Source organism: Rhamphochromis longiceps, linkage group LG18, assembly GCF_057381845.1.
Source record: "Rhamphochromis longiceps isolate RC_006_pf linkage group LG18, R_longiceps_female_GT1.1, whole genome shotgun sequence".
Taxonomy (NCBI): domain Eukaryota; kingdom Metazoa; phylum Chordata; class Actinopteri; order Cichliformes; family Cichlidae; genus Rhamphochromis; species Rhamphochromis longiceps.
Genome location: NC_140574.1, coordinates 29152155 through 29162990, shown reverse-complemented (window position 1 = coordinate 29162990; position 10836 = coordinate 29152155). Strand labels below are relative to the sequence as shown.

Below are 10836 nucleotides of genomic sequence, written 5' to 3'. Positions count from 1 at the left end.
TAATAGAACATTTCTAATACGAATAATGTAATATTTTGACAGAGGGAGAATGACGTTCATCCAGTTTCTTCATGTCTGCAGCAGTTACCGCTGCTGGCCAGGAGATGGCACTCTCTGATCTACTGTAACTACAGATTGTGTACTGTAGAGTCTGCAGCTTCCAGTTTCTGGATAGATTCCTCAAACCGTAAGAATATTTAATCTCTTTCTTTTGCCTGTGACTGTTAGAGGTCACCTCAGCAGATCATCTGCCCCAAACTCACCTTTAACCTGTGATCCTCATTTCCTCATTTGTCCATCACCACTGCAAACAAGAAGGGGCTCAGGGCACCTTATGTAATGACACATCGTGGCTGAACTTTCTGTCAGTAGCTGCTACCACAGACCTCACTATTGTCTTGCTGTCATCATTCGTGTCTTTCATCACCCTCACATTCTTCTCTTCTACTTCTGACTTCCTCATGCAGGACCACAGTTCCTCTCATACGCTTTCTCTGAATCCACAATGACACAGTGCAACTCCTTCTGACCTTCTCTATACTTCTACAGCCACAGTCTCGAAGCAAACATCAAATCTCTATAGACTATTAAAATATGCAGCACAATTATTACTGTTACACTAAAAAGAAATGTTTTATTTCATTTTTGCAATCTCCACATAATCTCCACTCAGTCCGCAGGAGGAGGGCCCGGGTAATTGAGACATTTCATTGTGGGCGGTGCCGAAGCTTTCGTAACAAGTTTCAGAATCAAAGTGTGTCGTGGTGCTACTCGTACTACTGGTGTAAAAGGTTTTAAACAAATTACAGTGCTATGTATCTGTGTGTAGCTACCGAGCTTCTAATCATTTAGCATTATACAGTCATTGAGTTATACCCAGGCAAAAAATGTGTTCTCATTTGTGCCCAAGATGAAGGTTCACTGCTGTTTAAGGTTATTGCAGGTTTTAGAACGCATTTAAATTGTTCTCATAGTACTTCTGGGGATGATACATGTAATGTTCAAAACGCACATCAGTCAGGTGTTACTGAACATGGATCCCAGTTGAAATTCATTTGGGAGTGTGATATGATTCAAAGAGAAGTGAATCATCTGCTTTATACGAGCAAGTTTCAGTAAATGACATTTTCATTTATGTACCTCTTTTTAAAAACTTTAGAGTTGATTTTCAAAAATGCAGAAGTTTCACAACACATGAATAAACCAGCAATGTGTGAGGCTTTATGTGACGGCAGATGTTACAGACATCAACCATTAGTCTCAAAATCCAATGGCGCACTGCAAATTTAAGTTTTTTATGAGGACTTTGAAACATCAAATCCCCCTAGGGGCTTGACAAAGCCTCCAGAAGCTTGGATGTCTGGATGTGTGCAATTTACCACCAAGTCTGAATTCCTCGTTGATGAACATTCATCTCATTTCTTTGCTTCATTCCCAAAATACAAAGAAACATGGCGCTGACAAAATACTCACTCCGTTTGCTGATGATGTTGGGTATTAGAAAACAGTGCTATGAAAGTGTCATTGAATGAACAACTTGTCTATGGCATGATTGCACAAGTAACTGGTGACAAGTGAGGTTTGAACTCAATTCTTGGTTATGATGAATCATTCTCTAATTTTATAACTTTGCAAGTAAATTTAGTTGTTCCACTGGCAGAATTCTTTTCCTTACAACAAACCAGAAACAAACTGAAGTAACGGTTTTCATAATGTTCAGAATTCATAATTATGTTTGTCTCTCATGAACACATGATGATAAAACTCTGCATATGCAGTCAGGAGACTGATGAACTGTGAAATGAGCTGTTAGAAATGTTCAGATATGTGTAAACATTATATGTAGCAAAACTTCTGACCTACAGGAAATGACGACATCGGATATCATGGCTGCTATAAAACAAAAAATCATCCATATGATAAAAATGAACAAGTTGTGTTTCCAACTTTAAAACATCTTAGTGTCTGCTGCACTTTAATTCAAGATGAATCTCATTAAATGTATGAGAACCTTTAATCACATCATCTTTGTAGTGAAGTAGCTGATGACTCATTAAACCTTTCCATGTATTTTATCCACAGTGAAAAATATTCACTTTGCTGGACCCCAAAATCACATGTGTTCAATTCATTTCATTAGACACTAGCAGTACTATTAAACTGGACCTCATCATTATCATAGAGCATTAAATGTGAAACTGTGTCATAGCATAACAATCTATATATGTAATATGTGTTTGCCTGAATCATGCACCACAAACAGAAAGAGGACATGTGAGTTGTTGTCTGAGTATCAATGCAAATACACAGCAGAAATCGTTCAGTAAATACAAATTTAATAAATGAAAGCTGGTGAGAGGGTCTTTAATGTTCCCCATTGGATTATCCATCCATCAACTTCCTTCTGCTTGTTCATTTCAAGGTTGGAGCCATCCCAGCTGTTATGGGGCCATGTGATTAAATGTTCTCATACATTTAATGAGATTCATCTTGAATTAAAGTGCAGCAGACACTAAGATGTTTTAAAGTTGGAAACACAACTTGTTCATTTTTATCATATGAATGATTTTTTGTTTTATAGCAGCCATCATATCCGATGTCATCATTTCCTGTAGGTCAGAAGTTTTGCTACATATAATGTTTACACATATCTGCACATTTCTAACAGCTCATTTCACAGGTCATCAGTCTCCTGACTGCATATGCAGAGTTTTATCAAACATAGACAAACATAATTATGAATTCTTGTTTTAGTTCCATTCAGTAGTCATCAGGTGTCTGCTTGTCCTGAGCTGTGAGAACTACAGTGAGATCATTTCTTCTTTAGCTTAGTATTAATAAACCAGGTCATAGGTGGGCACCTGCGTCCTTGTCTATGGACAGATCATTTCTGAGCAATTGCATAACTGCCTGGTTTTACACACAGAAATCTCTTGTTGTCAGAAGTGATGAAAGTGTTGAAGCGCTCTGTGTTACAGGAGAAGTCATTCATGATGAGAGCTGTGGATGACGAATCAAAAGATTTAATCCTAGGTGCCTGTCCATGTGTTTCATTGAAAGACTAAGAAAAACTTACTCTTGATCAGTTATTGACATTTACTGTTCCTCATTCATGGTGTTACACACTACTTAAAGACTCAGCTGGAAGCGTGGCCTGGCGTTGACTTACACTTATTCAAACAGCTGAAGCACCAACAGATACTGAATGTCACAGGCTGAAACACCTCAACTGCTTTATTATTTCTAGTTTTAAATAAACTGTAAGAGTAATGTGCAACAATGAAGTACTACAAAAAATAGAAATACAACAAAAACTCCTTAAATAAAACATTACCTAGTTAATATGTTGTAAGTGAAAATAAATGAAAATCTACAAAACAAAGTATTAAATAAAATAAAAAATATCAGAGAAATGTTTAAATATTGTAAATTAATAGAGGTAGGTGAAACAAGGGATTTATAAATCAAATCCAAAGTTGAATAATTTGTTCTGAAAACTGTAAAAATGTGTAAACACTTGGCTAAAAATAGGAAGAACTACATTTCAAAATGAATGATTGGACTCCAAACATTTGACTTTTTTGTTTTTCCTCAACACTCCATCTTAACACCTTTGTTTCCCAGCTTAGAGCTTTCCCTTGCTCTAGAGGCAAAATCATTTATTACATCATTACAAGAAATGTGATGGCCAACTTTGTTGTTAATACTAATTACTGCCAGTCCCCTCAATCTTTCTTGTGCCCTGGAAGGTTTGTAGCAGTTTGGAATAGCTCACAGTGCAGTGCACCTGTGTTGACAGTTAACTTAAATTTGCAGTGCGCCATTGGATTTTGAGACTAATGGTTGATGTCGCTAACATCTGCCATCACATACAGTAGCTGGTTTATTCATGTGTTGTGAAACTTCTGCATTTTTGAAAATCAACTCTTTCAAAATAGGTACATAAATGAAAGTGTCATTTACTGGAACTTGCTCATATAAAGCAGATGATTCGTTTCTCTTTGAATCATATTGCACTCTGAAATTAATTTCAACTGGGATCCATGTTCAGTGGATGTGGATTTTGAACATTACATGTATCATCCCAAGAAGTACTATAAGAACGATTTAAATGCGTTTTAAAACCTGCAATACCCTTAAACAGCAGTGAACATTCATCTTGGGCACAAATGAGAACACATTTTTTGCCTGGGTATAACTCAATGACTGTATAATGCTAAATGATTAGAAGCTCGGTAGCTACACACAGATATATAGCACTGTAATTTGTTTAAAACCTTTTACACCAGTAGTAAGTCAGCTAGCTTGGAAGAACACACCATTAGGCTCCTATGCTCACAGCACTGTGATGCGTTCAATGCCTGCCAAATGATCACAAACTCATACTTAGGAACATAACCTGGGTTACACTTGCACCCAGAATTTTTCATTACACAACAGCAGGAAGCCTAATGGTAAAGAGCTGTGTTCTTCCAAGACTAATACTTGATACCTTTAAATACTGTAAATCACTTTTTGGACAGCAATCCCTTTTTGACACAACATTGGCTCTGCTAACAGTGAAAAGCACATTGAAAAACTATCATTAAATGCAAAAAGACCATTATGAATTGTCATTATGAATTTCAGTTATCCATCTTCATTTATATAAGCTGGTGAATTAATGTTTTTTTTTAAGCATTAAAACCACAAAATACACATATTCTGTCTGGTTTTTATTGACCTTCATGCTTCTTCTCATCATAGACTATCAAGACTCCTGCCAGACCAGGAATCTGTCCATCACCACTGCAAACAAGAAGGGGCTCAGGGCACCTTATGTAATGACACATCATGCCTAAACCTTCTACCAGTAGCTGCTACCACAGACCTCACTACTGTCTTGCTGTCATCATTCATGTCTTTCATCACCCTCACACTCTTCTCTTTTACTTCTGACTTCCTCATGCAGGACCACAGTTCCTCTCCTCGCCGGAGGAGGGCCCGGGTAATAGAGACATTTCATTGTGGGCGGTGCCGAAGCTTTCGTAACAAGTTTCAGAATCAAAGTGTGTTGTGGTGCTGGTGCTCGTACTGCTGGTGTAAAAGGTTTTAAACGAATTACGGTACGCTGTGGGCTACATATAACGCAGGCTAAGGTCAGACTTTTCTTTATGAACTTTATTTATGCCTCAGCAACTCGCTAGTTTATGCTAGCTAAGAGTATGTTAGCTAGCACTCTGCTGTCGTGGTTGCTAGCTGTAGCTTGAACGAGTACAAACAGCAAGTGCTATATTTCTGTGAGTAGCTACCAAGCTTCTAATCATTTAGCAGGCTACAAGTTGGTGAAAGCTCCGCCAAGCTGTGCTCGATTTGTCAGGTGATTAGGAAAGGTAGTCGAGCGCAGATGAAATCGATATGACCGCTTATCAGCTGGAGAGTTTTGTTACAGTAGAAAACCGACTGCTGGGAAATATAATAAGAGAAATGCCCTGTCACTGTCACTAACTCTCTTATGTTTGCTCAAAGCTTAAGCTTTTGAATACCGGATTAATGGTTTGTCATTATAAAATAGTGAGCAATAGAAAATAATTTTTAGCCACATTACTAAAGCGGGAAACAGAAAATGTTAATTTTAAGAAAATTTAAACAGTCCACTCTGCCAAAATAATGAAATTAACTGTTCATTTCATTTAAAATTTCTTTTTTTTAAAAATGTATTTAATTCTTTGTACATTTTTGCAGATGGCTTCAGCTCTGGCAAACAGGGCAATAGGAGCCATCATGGGATCAGCAGTGGCAGATGCTGCAGGTATTAATAGTGTCACACTTGTTTTACATTGATGATCTATGAAAGTAATCATGCTTGTGTTTAATAACTGGAAAGACAGTTTTTATAGGGGACTAAAATGCTGTTCTGTGAAACACTCAATATCACCATACTACTTCCATGGCAGGGTTAGTTTAGTGGTGCACCTGATTAATTGATCATCACAAGTGTGAGCACCTCAGGCACCTCAAAATTGGATCATGCAACAAGACAATGATCCAAGGACAGCAGCAAATCTCTTTAAAAAAAAAAAAAAATCGCTGGAAAAATAAAAGAATCCACGTGTTGCGATGGGCCTGTCAAAGTCCAGACCTCACCCTGATTGCAATTCGATTATGGGACCTTAAGAGAACTGTGCATAAATGAAAACAGACATCAATGAACTAAATCAATTTTGTAAAGAAGAGTGGGCCAGATTTCTTCCACAACAATGTGAGAGACTGATAAACTCTGTCGCCTGTCAAATCTGTCAAGACTATAACTTTTGAGCTGCCATAAGGTTAGCAGGTATCTTTCAGCTGAGCTGAGAGCTTCCTGGTTTGAGTTGAGTACTCAGATCTTCAGGTTGTACGAGTAGAAGTGGATTTTCAGTCCGTCCTTATTTTTAACACATCTCCTTAGGTTTTGAGTAATGTCAAGGTTCAGAGTGTAATTATCTTGTCTCTTGCAGCACAGCCTCTCCACTGGGTGTACGACCTCCAGAAGTTAAAGGGGATCCTGGCTCTGAATCCAAACCCAGAATTCCACCCTGAGTCCGCTAACCCTTTTTACAGGAGGGAGACTGGCAAGCAGAGTTGCTATGGAGACCAGGCATATGTCCTGCTGGAGTCCCTGTCTGAATGTGGAGGTAGTGCTGCTGACTTTATCCCTAAAATTAAACTAAACTTAAATTTCTATAGGTCATAGTAGGTTTCAGATTACTACTATCTACAGCAAGCGAAGTTATGCAGTTGATTCAGTTTGTTTTTTCTGTTTGTCAGTAGAATTATTGATAAAGTTATGGATGGATTTGCTTTAAATTCTACCAGAAGTAGCACTTGGTCCAACATAAAGGGATTAACTAGAACTGGACACATGAAATTGCCTCATATCTGTACAAGTGATATAAGGAAAATAGAAGAAAGTGGGCTGTCCTCAAAGAAATATTACGCATTACTCTAGAGCCACATAGTCTACATGCAGGGACTCGGTTCGTGCAGTGTGTAGGGAATTTTCACACACTGTCTAAGATGCCTGATCTCTCTGACCAGGTCTAAACATTGATGACCTGAAGCAGCGCACACTGAAAGTTTTTGGGCCAGGATCAGAGTATGACACGCCCGTCAATGATCCTTACAGAGAGAGGGGAGGTAAGAGAAATCTTGGAGATATCCCTGAGGTCCGTTACCTTTTTGACAAAATATGCAATTTGGACTTCTGCAGGGCCAAGACCTCAGCTGCCCATCGATGGGCCGTGGAGACATGCAAGTTTAAAGAGCTTCCTGAAGAATGTGGATGCAGGCAAAGAGGAGACGGGTAAAGCTTCTGAAATTATTCACAGTTTGACGTTATGAAGACAAACATCTCTAACCTAAATATGTGCTGGTTTCCTTCAGGTTGTGAGAACGACTGTCAGATTGATGGAATAGCCAAACTGGCTCCTATAGTGGCTTTTTATGCAGGACAGCCCGATATGCTGGAGAAGGTGGAACAGGCCATCCGTGTCACCCAGAACAATGATGAATGTGTGGCAGAGACTCTAGCAGCAGCGAGGTCAGGACATCTTCCAGCACACCAGTTTCACTTATTTACACATGTTGGATTAGAATTGGCTATTTAAGGGTTAATAATAAAACTTAGTTTTTAACCTGGAAACCACAATAGACTATTAGATCTGGTAATTAAAATTGGGCATAATAAGAAGTATTTGGAGCAGAGAGTATAAAAATAGAGAAGAGAACACATTTCACATTTTAATAAACTGATCAGCCACATGAAAGCTGAGTGTCTCTAAAGATCATTCCAGTTTGGCTGCATGGTTGATTACACCTTTCTCTGTAGTGAGGCAAAATCAGAACACATACACTCAACAAAAATATAAACGCAACACCTTTGTTACTGCTCCCATTCCCCATGGGATGGACGTAGAGACCTAAAATTCATTCCAGATACACAATATAACCATCCCTCCCAAACAGTGGTCACAAATCAATCCAAATGTGTGGTAGTGGGCACATCTGCTATATTGAGATAATCCATCCCACCTCACAGGTGTGCCACATCAGGATGCTGATCTGACAGCATGAGTAGTGCACAGGTGTACCTCAGACTGCCCACAACAAAAGGCCACCCTGGAATGTGCAGTTTTGTCTCACAGCAAAATGCCACAGATGCCACAAGCAATGAGGGAGCGTGCAATTGGCATGCTGACAGCAGGAATGTCAACCAGATCTGTCGCCCGTGCATTGAATGTTCATTTCTCAACCATAAGCCGTCTCCACAGGCGTTTCAGAGAACATGGCAGCACATCCAACCGGCCTCACATGCCCGTCGTCCTCATCGGGGTCTTGACCTGACTCCAGCTCGTCGCCGTAACAGACTTGTGTGGGCAAATGCTCACATTCGATGGCGTCTGGCACGTTGGAGAGGTGTGCGCTTCACGGATGAATCATGGTTCACATTGTTCAGGGCAGATGGCAGCTGAGAATGTCCCAGTTCTTGCATGGCCAGCATACTCACCGGACATGTCACCCATTGAGCATGTTTGGGATGTGCTTGACCGGCGTATACGACAGCGTGTACCAGTTCCCACGAATATCCAACAACCTCGCACAGCCATTGAAGTGGAGTGGACCAACATTCCACAGGCCACAATTGACAATCTGATAGACTCCATGCGACGATGTGTTGCACTGCATGAGGCAAATGGTGGTCACACCAGATACTGACCGGTTCTGGGTCCCCAGACCCCCAATAGCGCAAAAAACTGCACATTCCAGGGTGGCCTTTTGTTGTGGGCAGTCTGAGGTACACCTGTGCACTACTCATGATGTCAGATCAGCATCCTGATGTGGCACACCTGTGAGGTGGGATGGATTATCTCAATATAGCAGATGTGCCCACTACCACACATTTGGACTGATTTGTGACCACTGTTTGGGAGGGATGGTTATATTGTGTATCTGGAATGAATTTTAGGTCTCTACGTCCATCCCATGGGGAATGGGAGCAGTAACAAAGGTGTTGCGTTTATATTTTTGTTGAGTGTATTTAATACTGTTCTACAAAGATGTATAAAGAAAAACATAAAACGGAAATGCTCCACACTGACTTCTTTTCCCAGGTTTCTGGAACATTTCATCCTGAATGGTCCAGATCCAAAAGCCTTGGACGCGGTGCTCAATCAGCTGAATGACCCAAACAGAAAGCAGCCTCAAGATTTAGACAAAGCAGTCATCGGTACGTGAGGCCAGCAGCATATTTCCTTCCCTGTGTTAAAGTCATGAGACCGACTCATGTGATCAAAGAGTTTATTTTACCTTATTCTCTGAAGGTTCAGTTCCAATGTGACATAATGATGATAGGATAAAGAGATATGCAGAGAGTTATGTTTAGTATTTTAGTTAACATCTCATCTTATGTGTGACTCACTACTGCACCCTCTCTGCCTGATTTCAGGACACATCCACCAGGTGAAGGAGAATTTATCCAAAACTCTGCAAGAGCTGATCCCCTCTGTCTTCACAAATGCATGAGGTATCTTTGATAAGCTCCTTCAACCTCTGCCATCAGTGTAGTCCTTAACAGTAACGTGGTAAAAAAGCGGTATGTGTAATTTGGATAGCTGTGAGACAAACCAGGAAAAATGCCTTCATGCCATTCACATCTGCCTCTGATGTTTCAGGTTTGCCCGGTGCGTTCCAAGCCGCGCTGCACGGAGTCCTGACAGCCACTCGCTATGAGACGGCTGTCAGAGACACCATGAGCTGCGGGGGATGCACCTGCAGCAGAGGATCCTTCATAGGAGCCTGTCTTGGGGCTCAGGTGGGGCTGTCTGCTAATCTAATATATTCACGTGCACATATTTTAAGTTTGATTTATGAAATGTTCTGTTCTCATTTTTCTAGGTCGGACTTGAGGGAATCCCGGAGTCCTGGAAGTCCAAGACCCTGCAATACGACTTGGTGTTGGAGCATACCAAGAAGATAACCAAACACCTGTCGGCGTAATGCCTTTTAAGAAGGCTTAGAGAGAACGGTGTGACAAACTGTCGAGCTTTGACAGAACAGCGAATGATGGTTCCTGTTTAAATGTCTGGATGGCAGGAGCCAGATGTTTTTGTTTCTGTTAAAGTAAAACAGGTTGTTCACATGTTCTGTGAGAAGATATGGTAAAGATCATCATTATTTTAAAAATGAATTACTATTTAAATTACTATTTCTGGACTACATACGTGTCATTTAAGCATTATTCATATTGACAGTGCGATTTGTGGTCCAACACAAAATATAGGAGTTTAGAGAAAAAGAGTCCATGCACCACAGTTTTTGCAAATGATGTTTTTCCAATATCCAATACTGCATTTATGTAAAGCCACAAGTTGTATGAAGAGCCCATAAACTTCAGCAAGCACATCAGAGATGCAAAGGCCATCAATAAAAAGACAAATAATACCTTCCTTTATTTATTTTACAGTGTGCTTTTATAACTCACACATCTGTCTTTCCTTTTAGTATTGAATGAAAATTTCCTTTGAAGCTGAAATAAACTGCTGTACTTAGCCTTCCAGTGCCAGTATCATAAAATTAATAAAACATTAACAGGAGCTGATTGTATGAGTGTACTGAGATTCCATGTTCCACATGGAGGTCACATTTTTCTTTTATGTAATTTAAAAAATTTCAGCAGCTCGAGCGTGGATTTCATTTAAACCAGATGAATATTTTGTAATCTCTTTTAAAATCTATAACCACACCAAATTAGTTAATAAAACAGGACGCTGTGTGAAATGTAATTAAACACAGAATGCACTGATTTGAAAACTGCAT

At 39.8% G+C, this 10836-nt stretch overlaps 1 protein-coding gene across 2 annotated transcripts; it reads left to right on the top strand.

Annotated features, from left to right (window-relative positions):
- Positions 1 to 4986: 4986 nt before the first annotated feature.
- On the top strand, positions 4987 to 10471 carry LOC146648632 (crystallin J1A-like). Of its 2 annotated transcripts, none has more exons than XM_085390137.1 (10): positions 4987 to 5138; positions 5725 to 5791; positions 6480 to 6656; positions 7060 to 7158; positions 7232 to 7324; positions 7405 to 7561; positions 9132 to 9247; positions 9467 to 9544; positions 9693 to 9832; positions 9916 to 10471. In XM_085390137.1, the coding sequence occupies exons 2-10, from the start codon at positions 5725 to 5727 to the stop codon at positions 10015 to 10017; spliced, it is 1029 nt and encodes a 342-aa protein (XP_085246263.1). In that variant the 5' UTR covers positions 4987 to 5138; the 3' UTR covers positions 10018 to 10471. The 2 variants fall into 2 exon arrangements, with proteins under 2 accessions (XP_085246263.1, XP_085246264.1); XM_085390138.1 differs by having other exon boundaries at positions 5025 to 5105.
- Positions 10472 to 10836: the final 365 nt, after the last annotated feature.